This window comes from Entelurus aequoreus, linkage group LG05, assembly GCF_033978785.1.
Source record: "Entelurus aequoreus isolate RoL-2023_Sb linkage group LG05, RoL_Eaeq_v1.1, whole genome shotgun sequence".
Taxonomy (NCBI): domain Eukaryota; kingdom Metazoa; phylum Chordata; class Actinopteri; order Syngnathiformes; family Syngnathidae; genus Entelurus; species Entelurus aequoreus.
The window spans coordinates 35918342-35945717 of NC_084735.1; the positions used below are offsets into that span (position 1 = coordinate 35918342).

The window sequence follows — 27376 nt, forward strand, 5'->3', positions numbered from 1 at the left end:
TAGTTAAAAGTTTACTATTTTACATTCCTTTTTAATTTGAAATGATGTTATTGTTTTACGACTTGTGACCCACAGATTTGAGTTATAGCTTTGTTATTGAAGATAGTTTGTTTATGTTTGTCTCATGGCAGAGAGGATATTGTATATACAGTACAGTGTATGTGACAGACTTGTCATGCTCACACACTGACTGGAGTATACGCAGAAAAGTGGTTACCAAAGTGATACAGCACCCGAGGGAGAGCAGCTGATTTGCTCTCGGAGCCACAGGGCTTCAAGACGACAGTGTGTGTTTTCATTAATGATGCTCCAATTAGTCACACGGTGGTAACAATCCTTTAACACCCGTCAGTCCGCTCCGGTAAACTCTGAGGCTGATCGCTCCCGCCTCACAAGACGTGAGCTGCTGTTTTGTTTCCACTTTTTTTTTTTCATGGGATTTAAATAATTCATAATTTCAGTGTTTCTCCTTGGTCACCATGGTAACCAGTTTGATAAGTGACTGTGGTAGACATTGCTTTGTCCTCTGAATGGAATCCGTCATATTCAACTATCCCTCTCCTCCCTTGACATCACAAGGAAGATTTTTCACTCAGTGTGTGTGTGTGTGTGTGTGTGTGTGTGTGTGTGTGTGTGTGTGTGTGTGTGTGTGTGTGTGTGTGTGTGTGTGCATGTGTGAGTGTGTATGTGTGTGTGTGTGTGTGTGCGCCTCATCAAGTCTGAAGATGACAGGTCACACAGCTGAAAGAGGTCGCTCACCCCACAACCTGTCAGTCAAGACCAGCTTGGAGGAGGAGATCGAAAGAACCGAGAGTATTCTAAGCAGGTGAGAAGAACAAATACGTGTTAGACATTTGTGTCATTGTTATTTTTTGGGGGGGGTCTGATTGAAAGCTTCTAATCTGTCACAAACTCTAGATTTTCTTCCAAATGCAGGATTTATTGTTTGTGAAATGCACCAAAAGTCTTGCAACTTGGAGTGCAACCAAACTTTGTGTGACAAAACAAGCATTTATTAAATTGTGTTTGAGGGGTGCCAGTGAAAGTGTGAGGATGACCCTTTGTCACCTAAAAAAAATAGAGGACATGACCCCGGTGTCCTCAATGGTAGTTACGGCCATGCCTGCCACTTCATTTATCCTAGCCCGCCGTGCTATTTTATGTTGTCTTCCCGATTCTTCTATGTGGCCCGCCATGCCATTTGATGTTATTTTTATGTCGCCCGCCACATCAGTTAACCTCGCCCACCACATCATTTTATGTTGTCTTCCAAATTATTCTATGTGATCCGCCATGCCTTTTTATGTGTCCGCTATGTTATTTTATATGGCCCGCCACTTCATTTGACGTCTCCCGCCACATTTTATGCAGCCGGCCATGCAATTTTATGTGTTCCACCATATCATTTTACTGGCCCGCCACATCATTTATGGTGGCCCGCCATGCCATTTTATGTTGTCTTCCAAATTCTTTTATGTGGCCCGCCATGACATTTTATTTGTTCTTCTGTGTTATTTTACGTGGTCGGCCAAATAATTTAACAACGCCTACCACATTATATTTTGTCAGCAAATTATTTTACGTAACCAGTCACGTAATTTATGTAACAAGGCTATTACATGTTTATATTCCTATATATTCACTGTTTCACACGGCCCTCTAATAGCACAGTCACGTGAATATTTACATTTGAACTTGTACAGTAACAGCCAAACTGTTCCTTACTTTTAATACCAAGATCAGTTAATACAAGTTTCTTAAACACCTAACAGATTAATATGTGAACATATATATTACAAATGAACAGATATAACTGATACCTATTGAAGTCATTGTTTTGAAATGACGACAGATTGAAAGTCGACCTCTGTCATGAATATTCGGCCATATTTGCACATGCTAGATTTCAGTGTGTTTTGTTTTCCAACCTGCCTTTCAGGGTTCCATCGGTGTGCGATGACACATCCTCGGAGCTTCAGAGGGTCGCTGCTCTTGACCCTCATGGCGGCAATTCCAGGAATTCCTTTGAAAGGACCGGAGCCGTCTCCAGGTAACACTGCTCGAGCAAAACCTGCATCTGTTCTGCTAATTATGTTTTTATGTCAACATGCTGTGGATTTAAAAGACAACAAACATGTGGTTACCTATTAAGATTTTTGTTGCGGTACAGGGGAAGAAGACGGCACAGAATGCAGGACATAGTTTTAGCTCTATTTATTATATTTACATAGAGTATGGAGTGTGAAACTAATCCTTTGTGTGTGGTGTGCAACTATGTGTAGTAATTAGCTGTTGAGTGTTGAGCGAGGTGCTGAAGTTCAAGGGGGGCAAGACAAGCTCGGACGTCCGTGAGCAGGCATGAGGTCGAGAGCAGGAGCGAGGCATCAAAGTCCGTGTCCAGGCGGGAGGTCGAGATCTAAGAGGCAGCCAGGGAACCAGAGGGAACACGGGGAGACGAGACACACATCTTGTGACGCGGGAACGGTGGAACACTGCTGGATGACGACAAGGGACACGAGACCAATGAAAACGGAGGGGGTGAAACACACAGAGAGAGAGAGTGTGCATAGAGCTAGAGATTTACGGCTTACTGTACTGGAACAGGTCGCTACGTTCTGGCCCGGAACGCAGGTTTGAACTGGCTTAAGAAGCCCAGAGAGCTCATCAGCGGCAGGTGTGTTGAGTGCTGACTGATTGGCAATTGAATGCAGCTGCCTGCTGAAGCCGGAGTAGCGCAGCACACAGATGAATGCGCATTGCAGTGCGCCCGGGCCGTGACAACTTTGTAACAATTCTGAATGGTGAATAATAAAAAAGGCACTAAAGACATCAAGATGGTTTATGTGGACATGTACACGAAAAATAACTTTTTTTGTGAAAATGAAAAATGCAAATGTTTTAACAATATTTGAATGGGTATAATAGTCCTACCTTGTTGGTGTATGTTAGACTGGTGAGCATGGTGGTGAGACTGAGGGAATGGGCTCACAGGAGTTTGGTCCAGGAGCAGGAGAGACCGGACTCCTTTCTGGAGCGCTTCAGAGGCCCTGAGCTGAGAAATGCTCCCAGTCGTGCTAGCAACACGCAAACAGACGCCAACGGCAACAAGGCCGAAGGAACATTTAGGTATGTACCACAGTAAAGCACTTCAACTTATGTTGCACATCGAAGGACAAAAAGGTAAATAAACCCTTAAGCTGGGCTGCTCCAGTCTTGTAGGGGAAATAAAGTTAAATAAAACCTATAGTTCAGTTTTCACCATAATATACTGTAGCGTTAGACTAGGTAATAATGGTCTTTAGTTGAAAATGTCAAGAAAAACTGTCACACGAAATGATCTTAGTTCTTTTTAATGGTCTTTTTAATTTTGACCACAATCCGGTATATAAGTGAATGAATTCCATACTTTGTCAACAGGCATACATGTCACACTAAGGGTAGCCGTATAAACAACGCAAACACTGTGATAAACATGCGCCGTATAGCAGAGGTGTGGACTCGAGTCACATGACTTGGACTCGAGTCAGACTCGAGTCATGAATTTGATGACTTTGGACTCGACTTGACAAAATGTAAAGAGACTTGCAACTCGACTTAGACTTTAACATCAATGACTTGTGACTTCACTTGGACTTGAGCCTTTTGACTTGACATGACTTGCTACTTTCTCTAAAACCCAAAGATTAAAAAGTTATTTGGGAGCGCGCCGCTCCGTATTTTTCCTTTTCTTCGTCTGTGTCTATCAGCGTGTTGTTCTTGTCAGCTGGTGTGCTCTCAGTACAACAGCCAATCAAATTAGATCTACGCTGTTTTCATCCCACAGCACTCATCCAATCAAATTGCAGGACAACCAATGAAGAAGAATTGTCAAACAACACGCCAGTGAGAAACAATTATGCCAAAATTAATTTCGTTCGGGTATTAAAACTACGACTTGGTCAACAAAAAACGAATTGCCCTATGCAAATCATGCAGTTCGAATATTATAGACGGAGACGTAACGACTTCCAACTTCGTTCGACATTTGAAGATGCACAAAGAAGGGTAAATTTTGAATGTAAGCTAACGTTTATTGGCTAAGTAACGTGACTTTTATTTGCTGTGTAGTTAAACCAGTAAGGCTGCAAACTCACTGCTAACGTTATAACCATAGACATCTTATAAGCATAGGTGGATTAATGACCGGGCCTACCGGGCCCAGGCCCAGGGGGCCAGAGGCCCCAAGGGGCCAGGCCAACTTGGCCCCGCGGCCGCGACCCAAGCAAAACTACTTTTGCAAAAATAATAATCTTAAGCCCCAAGGGGCCAGGCCAACTTGGCCCCGCGGCCATGATCCATAGAGGGTAAGAGGCCCCAAGGGGCCAGGTCAACTTGGCCCCGCGGCCGCGACCCACAGAGGGCCAGAGGCCCCAAGGGGCCAGGCCAACATGGCCCCGCGGCCATGATCCATAGACGGTCAGAGGCCCCAAGGGGCCAGGCCAACTTGGCCCCGCGGCCACGATCCATAGAGGGTCAGAGGCCCCAGGGGGCCAGGTCAACTTGGCCCCGCGGCCACGATCCATAGACGGTCAGAGGCCCCAAGGGGCCAGGCCAACTTGGCCCCGCGGCCACGACCCACAGAAGGCCAGAGGCTCCAAAGGGCCAGGCCAACTTGGCCCCGCGGCCGCGAGCCACAGAAGGCCAGAGGCCCCAAGGGGCCAGGTCAACTTGGCCCCGCGGCCACGATCCATAGAGGGTAAGAGGCCCCAAGGGGCCAGGTCAACTTGGCCCTGCGGCCGCGACCCACAGAGGGCCTGAGGTCCTAAGGGGTCAGGCCAACTTGGCCCCGCGGCCATGATCCATAGAGGGCCAGAGGCCCCGAGGGGTCAGGCCAACTTGGCCCCGATCCATAGAGGGTCAGAGGCCCCAAGGGGCCAGGTCAACTTGGCCCTGCGGCCGCGACCCACAGAGGGCCTGAGGTCCTAAGGGGTCAGGCCAACTTGGCCCCGCGGCCACGATCCATAGAGGGCCAGAGGCCCCAAGGGGCCAGGCCAACTTGGCCCCGCGGCCACGACCCACAGAGGCCCCAAGGGGCCAGGCAAAATTGGCCCCGCGGCCATGATCCACAGAGGGCCAGAGGCTCTCAATCATTATTATCAAAGCTAATTCTCAAATTGGATGGATCACACAACCTCACTCACATATTCTTTATCAATTATTAAAGGTTGTTTCTGAATTTTGATCACAGAACTTAATGCAAATATTCTTGATTGATTGACAAAGCTCATTCTCAAATTTTGATTACACAACCTTACTCTGACAAATTATCATTATCAAAAAGCTCTATCTCGAATTTGGATCACAGAATCTCACTCAAGTATTCTTAGCTGTGCCCCTCCCCCATCAAGTCTTTCATAAACCGGTCTGTTCTTTTAGAATCTCCTCATTTGGTATTTTGAACTCGTGAGAGACTGCTCAAAATTTGGTTTCCTTTCCCTCAGTTCAGACTCAGAGATAATTTGAAATCATTCAACAAGAAGTTTAACGCGCGCACACACACACACACACACACACTTGAGTTGAGCATTACTTGGAAATTCTTATATTTTCCATTTTGCTGTTATTATCAGCATCTTCCCATTTTGTCCTTTTCTTTCGAGAAAGTTTACAGTCTGACATTTGTCACTGCTGTCAGTTAATAACTTTTTGGTCTTTGACCCATTTTGTCATTTTCTCGATTCGATCGTCACTGACCACTCTCTCCTGTCTGGCAGACATCGTTGCTGCCATCATAGCTAGCAAGCTGCCTGCAGCGGGTCATCCCTATGTTCCCCGTCCCTATGTTACCCGGGTCCTATGTTCCCCTCTACCGGGGAACTAAGGACCCTTTTTAAAAAAAAGGGTTCTATGTTCCCCGCTGCGGGGAACGTACAACACTTTTTCCAGAAAAGGGTTCTATGTTCCCCGCTGCTTCCAATGCGCGACTAAGTAAGACGCACGCAGACACGCATGACAGAGACGCGTTTAAGTTGTCGAAGGAAGGAAGTTCGCGTTTGAGTTGCTCTATCTGCTGCCGCACGCCCTGTGACAGGTTAGGTTTAGGGATGGTTTTGGTCAGGGCACAATTTCGCCAAAAAAGTGCTCCACAACGCCCTGTGACAGGTTAGGTTTAGGGATAGTTTTGGTCAGGGCACAATTTCGCCAAAAAAAAGTGCTCCACAACGCCCTGTGACAGGTTAGGTTTAGGGATGGTTTTGGTCAGGGCACAATTTTGCAATTTCGCCAGATACAATGCAGGGAACATAGGACCCTTTTTTAGAAAAAGGGTCCTAAGTTCCCCGGTCGCATACAAAGACCCAGGAACAACCGGGGAACATAGGACCCGGGGAACATAGGACCCGGGGAACATAGGCACGCTCCCGCCTGCAGATAGCAACATTTTGGTGTCCTTTGGGAAAATATTTAGAAAGAAGACAAAAGTACACACAGTTGTACAACTATTATCTTTATGATCTTTTTTTTGTTAGTTTCTCTGTTACTGTGTGTGGCCAATTAAGCGACTTTTGGCCATACCTGGCTGGTGACATTTAGCGACTTTCTGGTTGATGTTAAGATTAATAATAGCAACAGTTCTCTTCATCTTAATGCAATTTATTGTGTCTGTCTCTCCACATTTTGCCATTAGGTACTTTGAGCTCTTGTTGGTCAGTCACTCTAAGGTACATTGTTGCTGCCATCATAGCTAGCAAGCTGCCTGCAGATAGCGACATTTTGGTGTCCTTTGAGAAATATTAAGAAAGAAGACAAAAGTACAAGACATTGTACGATTACTATCTTTTTAAAATTATTTGTTTCACTGTGTGATTGACCGACTTTGCCGCTAGATTTCGCGTCTTTTGGCCATACCTGGCTAGCGACTGAAAACATCATTTAGCGACTTTTTGGTTGTGAAGATAAGTGGTAAAAGCAGATCTTCCTGTTGGTCTTCCCACATTTTGCCATTTGGTACTTTGCACTCTTCTTGGTCACTCCAAGGCATTTGTCCCTGCCTTCAGCTAGTCACTTGGCTCTTTTGGAATATATTTCACTGTAATTGGCTCTCTCTCTCTCTTTCTCCTCAGTACAAATCAGCCTGTTCCCTTGCCATTCATCACTGACCACTCTGCTCTCCTGTCTGTCAGACATTATTGCTGCTTGCAGATAGCTTGGGGTCCTTAGAGAAAATATCAGAAGAGAAAAGTACACAATTATCTTAATTATCTTTTTTATTCAGTCAGTCCTTCAGTGAGTCCCAGTGTGTTGGCGATTAAGCAACGTTGGCATTCAATTAGCGACTTTTGGCCATACATGGCTGGCGACTCAAAAAACTAGAAAAAAAGTACAAAAAGTTGTACAATTAATATCTTTATTATCCTTAATTCCCCTGAATCCTAGAGTGTGTTGCAATTAAGCAACTTTGCTGCTAGGTTTAGCGACTCTTGTTTTGGGCATACCTGGCTAGCGACTACAAACATTATTCAGCAACTTTTTGGCTGTTAAGATTAACGTTAATAAATTAAATCCTAATACAATTTATTGTGTTGGTCTCGCCATCTTGCTATTAGGTACTTTGAATTCTTGTTGGTCTCTGCTAAGGTATCTGGCTGTTGTCTTTGCCTTCAGTTAGTCACTTGGCTCTGGAATATATTTAACTGTACTTGGCTCTCTCTTTCTCCTCAGTACAAATCAGTCTGTTCCCTTGCCATTTAGACATTTTCTTGATTGGATCATCACTGACCACTCTGCTCTCCTGCTGTCTATCAGACATTGTTGCTCCCATCATAGCTAGCAAGCTGCCTTGGTGTCCTTTGTGAAAATATTTAGATAGAAGACTAAAGTGCACAAAGGTGTACAATTATTATCTTTTCAAAATATTTGTTTCACTGTCAGTGTGATTGACCGACTTTGCCGCTAGATTTCGCGTCTTTTGGCCATACCTGGCTAGCGACTGAAAACATCATTTAGCAACTTTTTGGTTGTGAAGATAAGAGGTAAAAGCAGATCTGCCTGTTGGTCTTTCCACATTTTGCCATTTGGTACTTTGCACTCTTGTTGGTCACTCCAAGGCATTTGTCCCTGCCTTCAGCTAGTCACTTGGCTCTTTTGGAATATATTTCACTGTAATTGGCTCTCTCTCTCTTTCTCCTCAGTACAAATCAGTCTGTTCCCTTGCCATTTAGACATTTTCTTGATTCGATCATCACTGACCACTCTGCTCTCCTGCTGTCTATCAGACGAATCAGTTGATTCTCTGCTCTCAATTGTCTATGCTAGTAAGCTGTTATTCTCTGCTTTGGAGTGTTGATGCTGGGTTGCTAGTTTTCTAAATCACCTCACACACTTGAAGGAAGCAGCACCGATCATAAACACACAAACAAACTCACACACACACACACACACACACACACACACACACACACACACACACACACATAGTTGGTTTATCTGTTGTGATAGGCAAAGAGCCAATGTGCAAAGAAAGAAGGGAAATATGGATCATAAACGTTTAAGTGGAGGAGCTAGAAAAAAAATTCAGCAAGAAAAGAAAAAAAAGGAATCAGTTTTACTTGAGAGTGTTCCAAATATCTCCAGCTTCTTCAGTACAAAGACATCTGCTGAAAGCAATTCTATAAATGCTACTGCAAATTCAGCTAAGGTTAGCAATGCACCTGAGCTAGCATGTAGCTCCCAAGATCCTGAGACCACTACAAGTGTAGACACTGAACCAAATGCTTCTGATGCTTATGATTCAACCAATTCAGCAGTAGCCAGTTGCTCGGATGAATGTGAGGTCACTGCACCTCTGGACAGCATAGAAAATGAGCTGAATCTTTCTTCAACACCATCTACAGTGACAACTCTACCTAGTGATCCCGCTAAATGGGCTGAGACCCTCACTGAGTCAATGAAGGAAGTTCTTATTCAAAGAGGTGCAAAATCATTTCACAACCGTCACAGCCATTATCCAGCTTCTGTGAGGAACAGTGGGCTAGGAGGCAAAACCCGATGCCTAAACAATGAACATTTTACTTCACACTTGCCCAATGGACAACGAGTACAAAGAGAGTGGCTGATGTACTCTCCCTCTACTGGTAATGTTTACTGCTTTGCATGCAAACTGTTTTCCCCAAAAACGCATTCTTTTGTGACAGGCTATTGTGATTGGAAACACTCAGAAAGATTTGGTGAACATGAGCGAAGTGCTGAGCACATAACCTGCATGCAAGCAGTCTTGAACCGCGCCAAAGGTGCCACAGTTGATGCAGACCTGTTCAAACAGTTTCAGGCAGAGAGCAGCTATTGGAGGCAGGTGTTACAAAGAGTTGTTGCAGTCATTAAATTCCTTGCAGAAAGGGGCCTTGCATTTAGGGGTAAAAATGAATCGTTAGGGTCTCCTCTCAATGGGAACTACCTTGGTATTCTGGAGGTCCTGGCTGAATTTGATCCCTTTCTAAAGGATCACATCAGAAAGTTTGGGCAGATGGGTCGAGGTAATACCTCATATCTGTCCTCCACCATTTGTGAGGAATTCATTGAATTGATGGGTGCAAAAACCAAACAGGCTATAGCAGATGAACTGCAAGCAAGCAAATACTACTCTATCATTGTGGATTCAACCCCAGATTTATCTCATGTGGACCAATTGACATTCATATTCCGTTTTGTTAGCAAAGAGGGCAGTGTTGTTGAACGCTTTGTGGGTTTTGAGCCCATTACTAGCCATACAGGTGAAAGTTTGGCTAACTGTGTCATGTCTGTGTTGGAAAATCTAGGGTTAGAGCTGTCAAATTGCAGGGGGCAGGCTTATGATAATGCCAGCAACATGTCAGGGAGGTATAATGGGTTGCAGGCTCACTTAAAGAAAAGCAACCCATTAATACACTATATTCCATGTGCAGCTCACTCTTTGAATTTGGTGGGAGTCAACAGCATTGACAGATGTGGAAATGAAGTCTCTAAGTATTTTGACTTGATTCAGTCTATTTACAACTTCACAACTGCATCCACACACCGATGGGACAGGGTATTTGGCAATTCCAACATAGATCTCACACTTAAAGCTTTATCCAACACGCGTTGGAGTTGCCGTGCAGAATCTACCAAAGCACTGTGGCAGAACTACAGTAAAATAAAAGCAGCACTACAGGTTATTTCCACTGATGACACAGAGAAACGAGACACACGAACTGAAGCTGACAGTCTAGTGCGGAAGCTGGATTCACTTGAGATGGCCTTCATGGCAGGCTTTTGGGACACTGTTCTGTCCAGATTTCAGGCCACAAGTCTGCAACTTCAAAAAGCAGACATGGACCTTGGTACAGCAGTTAGATTGCTGGAATCTCTGCGCACCTTTGTTCTCTCCCAAAGAGATCTATTTGATCATTTTGAGCAGAAAGCCTTAAACATGTTGGGTGGCACCCCATCTTACAGGGCTGAACGGACGAGGAAACGTAAAAAGTTTGCTGATGAATCAGCATCCCCAGATGTTGTGCTTGAGGGAAGGCAACTGTTTCAAATAGAGACATTTATTGCCTCTATTGATCAACTGAGTTCAAGCCTTAATCACCGTCTGGAGGCCTACAAACATCTGAACAATTTGTTCAGTGTCCTTTTCTCTTTGGATACAGAGTCCAATGCTTCAGTCCTTCACAAGGCCAAGATTCTCACTGAATCATACCCATCTGACCTCAATGAAAGTCTTGGACAGGAGCTTATACAGTTCAAATCTTTTATACAGCTCAACAACACTGATGAGGAGAGGACCCCTTCAGGACTGCTCAAAACAATAATACATTTTGGACTACAGCCTACGTTTCCTAATACATACATTGCGCTACAGATTTTTCTCACTCTACCGGTCAGTAACTGTGAGGGAGAACGCTCATTCTCTCTTTTGTCAAGAGTAAAAAATGAGCTGCGCACAAGAATGACTCAGAAAAGATTAAATGCGTTATCTCTAATGGCAATTGAGAGTGAGCTGACAAGAGAGTTGGACTTCAATGATGTGGTGGATGATTTTGCAAAATTGAAAGCACGAAAGAAACCCCTTGCTTAAAGGTGCACTGTGTAAGATTTTTAGGTTATTTCCAGAATTCACCCATTCACTAATGTTAGGCTACCTGTTTTCATGAATACTTACCACCACCATAAAATTCTAAGTATCCATTATGACTTGGAGAATTGCACTTTTGCCATTTCTGGGAAGTGTCACCTGGATTGTGAAGATAGGATTGACTTTAGGCAGAAGCTTGGTGCTTTCTCTGGCAAACTGAACCTCAAGCTTCATTCTCTGCAGCTTTGCATTCTTGTGCAGACTTTCATCCACAAGGAACTTTTCAACTTCCCCACTATCGTGAAGGGGCCATCAAAAGATTTCAGTGTGTCCAGCATGTCTAGTCTCCTTTCTTTGAGCCATCTCTTGTTTCTCATCTGCCCTACTCTCGAATTTTGCCTTCATGAATTTACTCCAGTTGAGTTCAACCTCCCTTTTTGCTTGTGCTGCTGCCTTGAAACCTCTGAAGCTCCTGGCTCTTCTGTAAAATTATTGACCTATTGACTGCGTTCAGTGTGCCCAACTTCTTCAGTTTGTAGTCCACCTTGCCACATTGTCTCTCCATCCCAATGTTGTGCACAGGGGTGCCATCAATGTTACTAGCCTGTTCACTGACAGGGTCCATTGGGAAGGTCTCCTCATCCATCCTCTGCCTGGCCAGGACAGTCTTCAGATGGGGCAGCATGAGATCTGTCAGCTGCTTCACTTCATCCAAGTATTCGGCAGCCACGTCTGACACTGAGTTCAGGACATGTCCAGTGCCTGTCCAGCCACTATAGCATTCTTGGAAATGGGCTATCTTGACCTGCATGCAGCCCTTGTACCATGAACTGGCCTACACCTTTCTTTGTGGTGCTCTCCGATGCATGTTATCATTTTACCTTTCTCCTTCTCCTCAAGCTTAACCACAAATAGATACAGACTTTGAGCCTCAATTTGCTGCACAGCTGCCGTTATGCCAAAGTGTTTTCCTAAGATATTATTTTATTTTTAATGATAGAAGGGAGGAAAAGGGGGCAAAAATCATGTCCGATTTAGTTTTTTGGGTGGGGTGGGGGGTTTATTTCATGATAGCTACCAACTTCCAATACATAATATCTCTCAAATGACCCAATGCACCATCACTGAAGTGGGTGTAATCATTTTCAAAAATGTTTATTTTTAGGCCATTTATCCCCTCCCCCTGTGTCTGTGTGAAACCTGTGCTTGTCAGTGTCTGTGTGGTATACCTAATAGTGTGTGTGCAGTATGTGCACTCTTCTGTACAGTACAGTGTGCATGTCTGTTCACAGTATACAGTATTTCTTGCATAGTGCGTGCGTGTGTGTGCGCCCACACGCGCGGGGGGGTTGAGGGGCCAAGACCATGTCAGGCCCAGGGGGCCAAAATTTCTTAATCCGCCCCTGCTTATAAGGGTACGCAGCATCGAGCGCTACTGCCTTCAGGCGCAGACGAGACGCTGGGCCGCCATCTTGGAGTGGTGATCCGCTCCACTCAGTGCAATTCATTTGTCAGGAGCAATGAACTGTCAGCGCATTTAATTCATCTTACCTCACTGAATACCACTCATTTTCACACGCTTTTTTTTTATATGTGTAGCTATGATAAAGGACACATGTTTTGGCGTGTTTTATTATTCATAGTTTGCTTAACAGTAATATAATATTCTTATACGCTATAAGTGACCAGACGTCCGAGATCAAAACTGGGAATATAATCCCAGAGAAAGGGGAAAAAAACGGTCAGCTATTTTTAAATTGAAGAAACAATATGATTAGGTTATATATACATGCGTATATTCTACATAAACAATGTATGAATACATTAGATATCTACAAATCTTATAGACTGTATCTCTGTTGCTGCAGCAGCAGAGAGTTTATTCTGTCTTGACACTTTGTATTGATATTTTGTATTACATTCTTCCCTTAAATGATCATGTTTACAGTCATTGTTTTATATGTATTTTTTATGTATGTCGCTTTGGATAAAAGCGTCTGCCAAATACTTCAACATAAACATATATAAACACCTGAAAGTCTTTATATCAGCTAAAACCACCAATCTGTTTCACTGGATTCAGAATAAAACCAAATTCTGTCTTACCCAACAATGTTAGTATTTTAATATTGTTACTTGAAGACTTATTCCTGGTTACAATTATACTGTTAAGAAAATATTGTCTTATATTTTGCCTAAAATGAGAATGCATCATAATCAGTGGCGGCTGGTGAGTTTTGTTTTAGGTGGGGCTGAAAGTTTGTAAACCAAACCCCTGTAAGGGGGTCATCCTCCCCCAGAAGATTTATTTGTGATTTTCACATACATATATTGAAGATCTTTGCTCCTTCGCAACTCTGTGGTAATATTATTTTCATAAAATACAACCAGTAGTACATTAATGTTAAATCTTGCTTGTGAAAAGTAATCACCCGATTCCTATTTTCAACAGTCCGCTCATTTGAGTAGGAAAACGCTGAACACCATCTTTGTTTTCTACCTGTCAACTGTCAGTTTAGGCTGCTCGCCGGCTCCTCATCACCACTTCAAGATGGCGGCCAAATTGCTCGTGTCAAAGCAGCCAATGCTGCGTCTACTTATAAGATGTCTATGGTTATAACGTCATTGCAAACACGGCAATATGTTGCGTCCACTGCAGTTCGCTACCTTATTCATACTTTTTGTCAAGTGATTTTTTTTAAGCAGGGCTGCATGAGGTACCTATACATAACGTTACGTTAGTCAATGTATCACACACAGTAACGTAACGTTAGACGGCGATCAGCAGCACCGCATATTTTAGCCACCTACAAAAACAAACATAGTCAAATAAAGGTCAGTAAAATGTATACTATCTTAAGAATATGTGTACATATTGCATAGGGCCCTGACATCTAAAAAGTACAACTCTGTTCATTGTTTTGTTCATGTTTTTGTTATGTTTTTCATATGTACGCACACATCAACACACATACAGTATGAGATGAGATCAATGAGATAAGGTAAGAACAGGATAGAAACTGCTGTGGAACTAGTTACAATGCAATATGCCATGGAAATACAATGTTAACACTTTTGTGCAAATAAGTACAGTTGCACTTGTTTTTTCAAATGTGTTTATTCTGTAAAGGAATTAGTTAAATGTTTAAAATGACTGGATAATAGTGCTATTATGAAGTGCAATGTCAGCACTATTTTTTTTCCTGCAATTTCAAATGCACTTGTTTTAATAAATAAATACAGCGTTTTAAAAGCATACACAATCTGTGTAAATATATTAGTCTGTGGTTAAAAGGACTTGAAAGGACTCGAAATTCAAAATGCAGGACTTGGGACTTGACTTGAGACTTTCCAGTCTTGACTTTGGACTTGACTCGGGACTTGCCTGTCTTGACTCGGGACTTGACTCGAGACTTGAGGGCAAAGACTTGAGACTTACTTGTGACTTGTAAAGCAATGACTTGGTCCCACCTCTGCCGTATAGTGAGACCACACTAAACAACAATGACAAACACACTTCGGGAGAATATTAGCACCGCAACACACCAAAGAACTTAACAGAAACAAAACAGAATGAATTCCCAGAATTCCTTGCAGCACCAACTCTTCCGGGACGCTACATCCATTTTCTACCGCTTGTCCCTTTTTGGGGTCGCGGGGGGTGCTGGAGCCTATCTCAGCTACAATGTGTGTATATCAGGGGTCACCAACGCGGTGCCCGCGGGCACCAGGTCGCCCGTAAGGACCAGATGAGTCGCCCGCGGGCCTGTTCTAAAAAAAAATAAAAATAAATTTAAAAAAAATAAATAAATAAAAAAATAATAATAATAAAAAAATTTTAAATTAAATCTACATAGAAAAAACACCAGATACACTTTCAATCAGTGCATCAACCCAAACAACCTCCCCCATGCACACTCATCCACACCCACTCACACAAAAGGGGTTATTTCTTTCTGCTACCAATATTCTGGTTCCCACAACATAGACAACACATCTGCAAGGGACACAGTCCCTGAAGCACACATGATTGTATAGGCTGCTGGTCCACTAACATTTTCATTAATTACTATTTTTTATGTAATTATTTTTATATTGTTTTACTTTCTTTTTTATCCAAGAAAATGTTTTTTATTTATTTATCTTATTTTATTTTATTTTTTAAAAAAGGGCCTTATCTTCAACAGACCAGGTTGTCAAAGAAATTAAATCTGTTAAAGGGTTTTTTAAACCAGGCCCAGTCCAGATAATGTCCAAGTCGGACTCAGCAACACACACCTTCATTCATGTACACAGAAAAAAATTAGGGAACACAACAGATTGCATATAATTTATAAACAAAATTACATTTTCAAAATAAGCATTTATGTACAGTCCAGATTATGTCCAGGTCACTCAAATTAGGGAACACAACAACAGATATCATATAATCTATAAACATAATTATACTTTCAAAATAAGCCTTTGAGGACTTCTCATCTTTTTTTAAATGTTTTTTGGCATCATTATCGTTTTCAACCATGTAACTTTCTAAAGTTAGAAAATACTGAATAAATGTTTTAAAGAAAGTAATACTAAGTGAATATCTGTTTTTGGCCTTAAAAATAAAAATTTTACAGAGTACTATAATTAAATTGACTAAATCATGATTGTCAATGAACTCTCCTAAAATAACAGAAACCACATTAAGCTTCATAAACAAACCAATCCTTAAACACATTTTTTCAACTTCCACCCAAAACAAAGACACAATATGACAATACCAAAACAAATGCAGAGTGGATTCAGGCTCCTGACAACAAAATCGGCAATCATCTGACTCTGTCATATTCCATAATTTTAACATTTTCCCTGTGGGTAAGAAGTTATAAATCATTTTAATTTGAAAATAACGATTTTGCACATCGATAGTGGTTTTATAGATTAGTTTGAATATGGCATCCCATGGCAACGGGCAGTCAAAAAAGTCCTCCCATTTTCCATTTGTGTTGTATGAGGCAGCCTTCAAAGATTTCTTTATTAAATAAAAATTATATATTTTTCTATTTATTTTAGTTCCTTTTTGCCAACTAGAATTTCTTATTAGAGGTTTACAAACTAATAATTTAGTAGTTCCATAATTAATTATTTGTTTCCATCTTTTCCCAATTACTCCAGTTAGTTGATAAAATGAAAAGCTTGAGCAAGCATCACCATAAATAGCTCTAAATTCATCATACTTCATAATTTTACCATTCTCATTGATAATATCATTGACACAAATGATTCCTCTTTCAAACATATTTTTCCAAAAGAAAGGCTTTCCATCTATTACAATATTAAAGTTCATCCATATTAACTGCTGCAAAATATCGTCTCTTTTTTCTGGCACATAAAATTGAAAACACCACTATGAGTGGATTGTTTCCTTTATGAACCCCGCCATGTTTCCCAGCAGACTCTCTGGGAGGGGATCACTTGTAAAAAAGGATACAATTTCTTTTGATACAGTACATGTTTTTTGTCCAACAGGACATTTGTGTACCACTCAATGTTTAAATACATCTTTGGAACAATTGATGCTTTTAAAGACAGACACATAGCTTCAAGGTTGAGAAGTTTCAGGCCCCCATATTCATACTCTTTGTACAAAACCTTTCTTTTAATCTTTTCTGGTTTGCCGTTGCAGACAAAACCGAAGACCCTCCGCTCATGAATCTTAAAAAAGTTTTGTGATGGAGCTGGTAATGACAAAAACAAATAAATAAATTGAGGAATAATTAACAAGTTGGCAATAGACATTTTACCATACAAGGTTAGGGATTGCCCTTTCCAAAATTGCATAATTTTGTCCAGCTTTCTTAGTCGATTATCATAATTTACTGAGCCTAGATCTTCCAGATTTTCTGGGACAACAACACCAGGTATGTTAACTGGTCCATCTGTCCACAAAACAGGCACTTTGCATTCCATTCGAAAGGACGTTCCCTTTAGATTTCCGATCCTTAATATTTTACATTTATCATAATTAAGCTTAAGGCCAGATTGCTGTGAAAATATGTCCAAAAGATTAAGAAGGTTCCGCAAACAATGAGGAAAAATCTTATCTTTGTGAATCAGCCTTTTCTGACATGAACTTCATCAAGAACAAACACAGAACACGCCTCACTGATGCACATCTGCAAGACTCACTCAGAGTTGCAGTGTCAAGTTACACACCAGAGTACAACACACTAGTTAACAGCATGCAATGCCAGGCTTCCCACTAACTGACAAAGAAACAAATAACAGATTTGGTGTCCAGTTCAAAGTGTGACATGATTTAAAAATGTGAGGGTTTACTTTTGTATTTTACATGAGTTATTATTTGTACAAACATGGTGCAAAGTAATTCATGATTTGTTAAAAAATGTTAGTGGCTAGCTAGTTAAAATGGGATATTGTGATTTCACAAGACTGTCTTAGAAGTGATCATTTGAAAATGTTCAATTTGAAAAATGTGCACTTAGAGAAAATATAAAAATAAAGTGTTGCATATTGATATTTATCTGTTTCTATATATATTTATTGTGAGAAATCATTAAGATGATCAGTGTTTCCACAAAGATAAATATCATTAATTATTAATAATAACAGAGTTAAAGGTAAATTGAGCAAATTGGCTACTTCTGGCAATTTATTTAAGTGTGTATCTAACTGGTAGCCCTTCGCATTAATCAGTACCCAAGAAGTAGCCCTTGGTTTCAAAAAGGTTGGTGACCCCTGGTGCATATATATATATATATATATATATATATATATATATATATATATATATATATGTATATATGTATATATATGTGTGTGTGTATATATATATATATATATATATATATATATATATATATATATATATATATATATATATACTGTATATAGTTTTTATTTTTTTAATTCATCATGTTTAAAAGTAAAACATATGACAATATTTACATTTTGTTAGAGTAGCCTACATGTTTTCATGGTTTCCAATTTTCTGTCATAAAAGTAAACTTGATGCCTCAACACAATCACTGTGTTTTAAAGCATAATTTTGAGCTATTATCTGTTAACTTTTAAGTTTCACAATTAAACTACATTTTTAATTTCCATTGGGATTTTAAATAAACTAAATTGGTGCCATGACAGCTTTCGTCTTGCGCTAGCGCTAGCATCAGTGCTAACAATACTATTTAGATGTATGTACTAAATGTACAATCACTAAAACTATTGTATTTCACGACAAAGGTTTATAACAATATGACAAAAAATATGACAATGATTATTTCTGCTATTCTAACAGGGTTTAGCACATAGGGGCTTAGCATTGTTAGCATGAGCTTGTTTGACGATTCGATGGTATTTTTTGTAAGAGGTTTAGAATTAAACCTAAATAAAAGTGTTTAGCATACTTTCTTATACAAGTCCGATATCAAAAAGAGACCCAGTGCCATTTTGATTTGTATAGAGAAAATAATCTTACATTTCTTTGGAACTATGTGTTGTGTATAACATTACAACTTTACTAGTCTACCATTACGGTACATCAAAAAAATTTTAAAAAAATAAAATAAAAAGCCTTAAAACAAAGTGGTTTTAAGGTTTATTCCACTAAAACTGTGCCATTTGCTCATTGTAACTTTTCATGTGATAATACACATTTTGAAACACTGTAAATCATTTATTAATCCTCAATACACATCAATAATGTATATTGGCCTATCTCAGGCAACATTATTACATTTTTTTTACAAGGTTTCTAAGATAAAGATGACTCATTTAAGTGACAGGACTGAAAGTAACAGCAGTGAATTTTTAGTATTGAATTGGTAAATACATGAAATATAATAACCACATGGCACATGTGCTAATAGCATGTTGACACTAAACACATGACAGTGATTAGACAAATAAACAAATTATATTTAAAAAATGTAAATAACAGGACAGTCTGTCATAGTTGAAATATTGAATATACAGTAATATACGGGGGAGTGGGGGCAAATATATTAGGGTAACAGGACTGAGCCAAAACCCAAGCACAAGACTTAAGTGTGAATTAAGGATGATAATCATTAAAATAAGGAGTAGCCGAAATGTATAAAAAAGTATAACATTCCAGTAGGATTGAAATGAATATATTATATGGTAGACACTAATTTTAGTGAAAGGCGACACATGTTGTTCCCTTTATTCAAGTTAGTTAAATGATCTTTTAAGCAAAAATATTATCTTTTAAAACTGCATTTATTACATATGCAATCGGATCAATGTGCAGGAAACTTTGCTTCATAAAATGTTTTTTTTACTTTACGGTAAATTTTATCATGCATTTTTGTACCTTATTTCCTAGGGACGTAAGTGGCAATGATTTGGTGGAGTGACAGTTTTTACGGCCAGCTAACTCCTAATGTTTTGATGCTTTCAGAAACAATTGGGATGTTTTTGTGGTTTCCCCATCTGATGATGCGTACTATCGCTGGTTGTTTGTCATAGCCGCAGCCGTGCTCTACAACTGGTTCCTTGTTGTTGCAAGGTAATAACAGACACGTCTTGTCCCACCTCAGTGATAAATAAATCCATAGAGGTGGGCGTACTAATCCAAATATTTATATTATTGTTACTAGTATGATGGGATCGATTTCCCAGGTGTAAACAGGTGATTTACACATTGTTATAAAGTTTAGAAACATGGAATAATAAGTCAATCAATCAATGTTTATTTATATAGCCCTAAATCACAAGTGTCTCAAAGGGCTGCAAGTGTGTTTTTGGAGTTCTTCCTTGCCTGGATGTACTGTAGGTTCAGATCAGGGGATGTCCCTTTGAGGTACTCGTGATTAAGAGCTATACTAATAAACTTTGATTGATTGATTGATAGAGGGGGGGAAAAAACTACAAGGCCATTGAATGATCTTGAATAATGTCCAAGTGAAAAGTATCAACGATACTGGCCCTGTATTTACTTGGTATCAAATTAATCACCCACCTCAATCAATTAATCAGTCTTTGTCTTTTTTACTCACAGGGCGTGTTTTGATAGATTACAGGTGACCAATTACATCTGCTGGCTGGTGCTGGACTACCTCTGCGACACGGTGTACATCATGGACACGTGTGTACGACTTCGCACAGGTGACATGTTTTTACAACACACTTTCTAATGCGGTTATTAAAGGGGCTGTTTGCAACATTTGCACACATGCCCATAGGGCGCCAACTTTACAATGCATTTTACACAGTATATCCCGCTCTCTCACAGCTTCTCGTACGTAATGACTAGGGCTGTGAATCTTTGGGTGTCCACGATTCGATTCAAAATCGATTCTTGGCGTCACGATTCGATTCAAAATCGATTTTTTTTTTTCAATTCAACACGATTCTCGATTCAAAAACGATTTTTTTTTTTTTAAATGAAAACAATACACAACAATACCATAATAATTCAATACAATTTCAAAACCGACCCCGACCCAGCAACACTCAGAACTGCAAAAAACAGAACAATTGGGAGGAGACACAAACATGACACTGAACAATCTAAAAGTAGTGAGACAAAAATGAATATTATCAACAACAGTATCAATGTTAGTTACAATTTCAACATAGTAGTGATTAAAAATCCCTCATTGGTATTATCATTACAAACATTAATAAAAAATAAAATAAAAAAAAGAACAACAGTGTCACAGTGGCTTACACTTGCATCACATCTCATAAACTTGACAACACATTGTGTCCAATATTTTCCACAATGATATAATAAGTCATATTTTGGTTCATTTAATAATTAAAACAAATTTAAATAATGGATCCCATATTCCAATATATGACTCATTATTATCTAAACTAAATGCAGTTTGTTCTACTGATATCATCTCCATAGCTTGTGTGTACCAGTCAGTATGAGTTGGACTATCAACATCTATCCATTTTTTTAATATTACCCTTTTTGTTATTATGCATATTGAAAAAAATGCATTTTTACTCTTTGATGACACGTTACTAAATTGATGGAGATTCCCAAGAATACAAGTTTGCAGTGTCATTGGGATATTTATATTAAGGACTGTGATTGCTTCTTTTGTTGTTTTCAACCATAACTCTTTTATTCTCTGACATTCCCACAATAAATGAACAAGAGTTGCCTCGGCTGCCCGACACTTCATACATAACTTGCTATCTACTACACCAATTTTAAACAGCTGAGAAGATGTAAAATACAATCTATTCAATATCTTAAATTGAGTCAGCTTATCTTTAATGCTTCTAAAGGGCTAATTGGCATTTTTCCAAATATCATTCCATGATATGTCTATTTCATCTAAAAAGTTTAACGGTGTTTCCGAACACATACATCATTTGCATTTCTAGTGTGGTGTTCATTTATTATTCCATAAAATAGTTTAATTAATTTCTTAAATGTATCTTGATTAAAAAGTGCATCTTCCAGTTCATGGCTATTTAAAGACATACTTTCAGAGGATATGCATTTATTTACAGCGTGTTTTAAAGAGATAAAATTAAAAAAATGATTTCTGGGTACATTATATTGATCAACTAAATAATTGAACGGTTTAAAAGAGTTTTTAATAATAATATGACAAGGTTTAGTAATACCTCTGTCTTTCCATGTTGTCCATTTAACTATGTTTTTATTAATTATATCAGGATTGTACCAAAGCGGTTGATTTACAGATGTCATTGACTTGATTCCTAGTATTTTCTGACACAGTTTTAGAATGTTAAAGGTGGCTTCTATTGGGCTCTGCCTCAATTCATTAGGTATTTTTTTTAATATAATATAAACTCCCCACATTAATGTCCAAATTCATTAACATATTTTTTTCTATGTTGATCCAGTCCTTATCTGCAGAAGAATGAAATAAGTGGCTTGCTTGTTCACAACCGAAGGAGATATAATAATGTAAGAAGTTTGGTAATTGTAGTCTTCCTTTATCTTGTGTACAAGACAACCTTAAGTATGAGCAACTGGCCTTCTTTCCACACCATATAAAATGTGATATCATTGTATGTATTTTCTTAAACCAACTTTTATTAATTAGGACGGGCATCATTTTCAGTATTTAATTAACTGCTGGCAGTATACTCATTTTTACTATGTTCACCCGACCCCAAAGTGATATTTGGAGACGTGACCAGCGTTCCATTTTGGATACTATCTTATTTTTTAAATGTTTAAGATTTAGATCTCTGCTTGTATAAAGGTTTAGTGTAATGTGTAGTCCTAGATATATGATTTCTGCCTCTTTCCATTTAATTTTGGAGTTCTGAACTTGTGATTTATTGCAGTGTTTATTAAGTGGTAATATGTCACATTTGTCCCAGTTGACTGTATACCCTGATAAACAGCCATATTCAGTGATGACATTATTGATATAGTGAAGAGAGGAGTTAACATGTGACAGGTAGAGAATTATGTCGTCACAATACATTGATAGCTTATTATACTGAGCCAATTTTTATACCATGAATATTATTTTCACTTCTTATTTTTGCAGCTAAGGGTTCAATAACCAAATTAAATAATAATCCAGATGAAGGACATCCCTGTTTTACTCCTCTTTTTAACGAAAAAGGTTCTGAAATATGATTATTGGTTTTGACTAATGGCATGGGCCTTGTATAAAGCATCTTAATTAGGGTTGGGTATCGTTTGAATTCGAACGATTCCTATTCTTTGTTTCGATTCCGATTCCTGACAATTCTCGATTCCGATTCTTTTAAGAGGCAGGGTCAAAAAAAAGTTTTGGATATTTTAAATGAGCTAGCTAACCTACAGTCTTTCTGAATGAAATAGTCTGACATTCTCCATCAATTTTAATTCTATTAACTTTTTATGAACTTTACTATAAATTCCTCACAGGGCTGTTTTCAACTAAAATATAAATATAAAATCTATGAACTTGAATATAAATATTATAAATTATGAATACATTTTCCCAGGGGTACACTTTCCTCAAGAGAGCTTTATTTTTGAAAACCTCATGAAAACACATTTACACACACAAGTGTATGATGCTGCAGGTACTTAAAAATGTTACCGTGCTCCCACTGATGGGCTAACCTGGTGCAAAAAAGCAAATAAACAATAAGAAACAACTTGCAAAACCCAGTCCAGATTAGCAGCAGGTACAGTATAAAATCAGAGACAGTTCTTGTTTAGGAAAATGACCATATCCGCCTTCTCAGGCAGGATGCGTGAGCGTTCTGGACAGATAGTGTCTCCTGCTGTGGAAAATACACGTTCGCTGGGTGTGGAAGAAGCTTGAACGCATAAATAGGAGAAAGCGCGATCTGACAGCAAAGGATAAGTCTTTTGTTGGTTCCACCGGACCACCACCATGCAGCAGGGTCGTCAGACATAAGTATCGGTGGAACGTTCTGGTACATCTGCAGCTCTCTCTCCACTCGTTTCTTGATGGACATGGAGCTCTGTTATTTCGCGGTTATTTCATTTTTTTTTGTAAAGTAAAGCCACACTTTCGACCGCCGACGCCCGCTATCCATGCTTGAGCTTGACTGACTCGCTCGGCTATGCTAACACTTCCGGCGGTGGGCACTTCTTCGTTGGTGCTCAGCGGCTTCTTCTTCCGGTTCGGCGGACATTTTTTTTTTTTTTTTTAATTTTTTCCGGTCGGCGGACTGGGTATCGAAAATAGGAATCGAAATTTAAACTTTTGAACGATACCGGGAGAATCGGAAAGTTAGTCCCGGTTCCAATCGATACTCGATACCCAACCCTAATCTTAATCCATTGAATAAAATTATCTCCAAATCCAAATTTCCGTAATGTGCCAAACATAAATGACCAGTTTATGCGGTCGAATGCCTTCTCCGCATCAACAGTATATACTGTTGTGGGATAAGGGAGACTTCTAGCATAGTAAATAACATAAAACAATTTCCTTGCATGTCTGAAGATTGTTGACCTTTCATGAAGCCAGTTTGGTCAGTATGAATTAATTTTCCTATTACATTGATAATCGTGTGGCTAAGATTTTTGCCAAGATTCAAAACGATTCTCTATTCATTCAATACATAGGATTACAAGCAGGATCTACCCCAGTCTGCTGACATGCAAGCAGAGTAGTAGATTTTTGTAAAAAGCTTTTATAATTGTAAAGGACAATGTTTTATCAACTGATTGCAATAATATAAATTTGTTTTAACTATTAAATGAACCAAAAATATGACTTATTTTATCTTTGTGAAAATATTGGACACAGTGTGTTGTCAAGGTTATGAGATGTGATGCAAGTGTAAGCCACTATGACACTATTGTTATTTTTTTAAATTTTTTTTTATAAATGTCTAATGATAATGTCAATGAGGGATTTTTAATTACTGCTATGTTGAAATTGTAACTAATATTGATACCGTTGTTGATTATATTAATTTTTGTTTCACTACTTTTGGTTTGTTCTGTGTCGTGTTTGTGTCTCCTCTCAATTGCTCTGTTTATTGCAGTTCTGAGTGTTGCTGGGTCAGGTTTGGTTTTGGAATTGGATTGCATTGTTATGGTATTGCTGTGTATTGTTTTGTTGGATTGATTAATTTAAAAAAAAACAAAAAAAAAACCTTTTTTTTTTAATTAAAAAAAAAATTAGATTTTTTAAAAATGAGAATCGATTCTGAATCGCACAACGTGAGAATCGCGATTCGAATTCGAATCGATTTTTTCCCACACCCCTATTATATACTGTCTCAAGAATACAGTTACGACCTGAAAGAAACTTGAACGAAAATTAGACAAAGTAATCAATTTTTTTTCTCAATTAACAATACCGCCAATTGCAAAGTATATTTTTTATATAAATTTGAGTGAACTGGCTTGTTTGAAAAATTAACATTTAAGATAAATCCACTTGTTAGACTTCAGTTGCACCAACATGCTTCATTCTGTGCAATGACAGTAGAGAGATGGAAATTTAAACTGTAATGATAATGTGCGAGTCACACACCTGTATCCCTTAAAAGTGCTGTAGCTTGAAAAAAATGTTTCATTGCAATTATGCACATTGCATCCATCCATCCATCCATTTTCTACCACAAGTCCCTGGAGCCTATCCCAGTGATACTTAAATCGAGTCAGGTAGTGACTGGCAGTACTGGAAAATCTCTGTGCATTTAATTTTGGATTGGCAAATATGTCTTCTTTATGTGCCTTGTGTTTGATAGGCACCCAGTGGGTGGCTGGAATAGACAACAGCCCCTGTCATAACCCTGAACAGGATAAACAGTACAGATGTGAACCATAATCACAACATTTTTATTGGGTTTCAGGGTTCTTAGAACAAGGTCTTCTGGTGAAGGACCACACAAAGCTGAGGGACAGCTATGTGCGCACGTTACAGTTCAAGCTGGACGTAGCGTCCATCTTGCCCACAGACCTGTTCTACTTTTACACCGGCATCCACACGCCACAACTCAGGTTCAACCGTCTGTTGCGTTTCCCTCGGATGTTCGAATTCTTCGACCGCACCGAGACGCGTACCAACTACCCCAACATGTTCCGCATCTGCAACTTGGTGCTCTACATCCTGGTGATCATTCATTGGAACGCCTGCATCTACTACGCTATATCCAAGTCTTTAGGCTTAGGTTCAGACACTTGGGTGTTTCCGAACATCTCCAAACCGGAATATTCCTCTCTCACTCGGAGTTACGTCTACTGTCTGTACTGGTCCACTCTCACGCTCACCACTATTGGAGAGATGCCCGCACCAGTCCGAGATGAAGAGTATGTTTTTGTGGTCTTTGACTTTCTAGTTGGCGTCCTGATCTTTGCCACCATTGTGGGGAACGTGGGTTCAATGATTGCCAACATGAACGCAACCCGTGCTGAGTTTCAAGCTCGGATTGATGCCATCAAACATTACATGCACTTCCGCAAAGTCAGCAAAGAACTGGAGACCCGCGTCATCAAGTGGTTCGACTACCTGTGGACCAACAAGCAAGCTGTGGACGAGCAGGAAGTGTTGAAGAATTTACCGAACAAACTCCGGGCGGAGATCGCGATCAACGTCCACCTGGAAACCTTGAAGAAGGTGCGTATTTTTCAAGACTGTGAGGCAGGATTGTTGGTGGAGCTGGTGCTCAAGTTACGCCCACAAGTCTTTAGTCCAGGAGACTATATCTGCAGGAAAGGCGACATCGGCAAGGAGATGTACATCATCAAAGAGGGCAAGCTGGCCGTGGTGGGAGATGACGGCGTCACGCAGTACGCCCTCCTCACGGCCGGGAGCTGCTTCGGAGAGATCAGCATTTTGAATATCAAGGGCAGTAAGATGGGAAACCGTCGGACCGCCAACATTTGCAGTTTGGGATACTCTGACCTCTTCTGCCTCTCGAAGGACGACCTAATGGAGGCCGTTACCGAGTATCCAGACGCCAAGACGGTCCTGGAGGAGAGGGGCCGCGAGATCCTGATGAAAGAGGGTCTCCTGGACGAGAATGGCGAAAGTGGCGAGCTCCACAAAGAGGACACTGAGGAGAAGGTGGAAAGGCTGGAGTCTTCTCTCGACACGCTGCAGACTCGTTTTTCGCGTCTTCTCGGCGAGTATGCGCACACTCAGCAGCGGCTGAAGCAGCGCATCACGCTGCTGGAGAGGCAGATGAATCAAACGGACTGCGGCATGGAAGCTAGCCATGACGTTGGTGCGGATACGGAATCAGCCAGTGAGGTTCACCTCGATGGTTCTCCTCATGGGATTAACTTGCAAGTCCAAGGTCTCAAAAGCCCAATATAAAAACATTATTTTTGAACATGTACTGATTCAGACAGTGATGATATAATCATATGAACTCGTTGACCATGTATCAGGGATATTCAACTCAATTGTTTTGGGGGCCATTTTTCCAGGTAGCTAAGGACCGGGGGGGCAGACTTATTCCTTTCCTATTAATCCTATTTTGTACGTAAATTCTGCAGATATATTTTGTCAGAGCTACAGGAGCGCTCTGCTGTTTTTAAGGACCTTCTGCAAAAAAGCCAGTCAAAGATCATCTCGATGACAGCACTCTTTTGTTTTTAAGAATCTACAGCAAAGATTTGAGCCCTTCAAGTTTTTGAACTGAACTCAAGGGCCACCAGTTGAATAACCCAATTGATAAAAAAGAAAGGACCTAAACGGATCCTTGAGGACCACTACTAGTATAACTAAAGAAGATGAACAAATGAGTACTGACTGCATCTGAACTTAACAAGCTACCTCACCACTTTATTTATATAAATCACATCATGAAAAAAATTGCAACTGTCAAAAAGGAGAGGACTTAAATGGG

At 39.8% G+C, this 27376-nt stretch overlaps 1 protein-coding gene across 1 annotated transcript; it reads left to right on the forward strand.

Annotated features, from left to right (window-relative positions):
* Positions 1-626: 626 nt before the first annotated feature.
* On the forward strand, positions 627-27376 carry cnga2b (cyclic nucleotide gated channel subunit alpha 2b). Its single transcript, XM_062047995.1, has 6 exons — positions 627-826; positions 1940-2050; positions 2950-3126; positions 19497-19604; positions 20097-20203; positions 25376-27376. The coding sequence occupies exons 1-6, from the start codon at positions 672-674 to the stop codon at positions 26839-26841; spliced, it is 2124 nt and encodes a 707-aa protein (XP_061903979.1). The 5' UTR covers positions 627-671; the 3' UTR covers positions 26842-27376.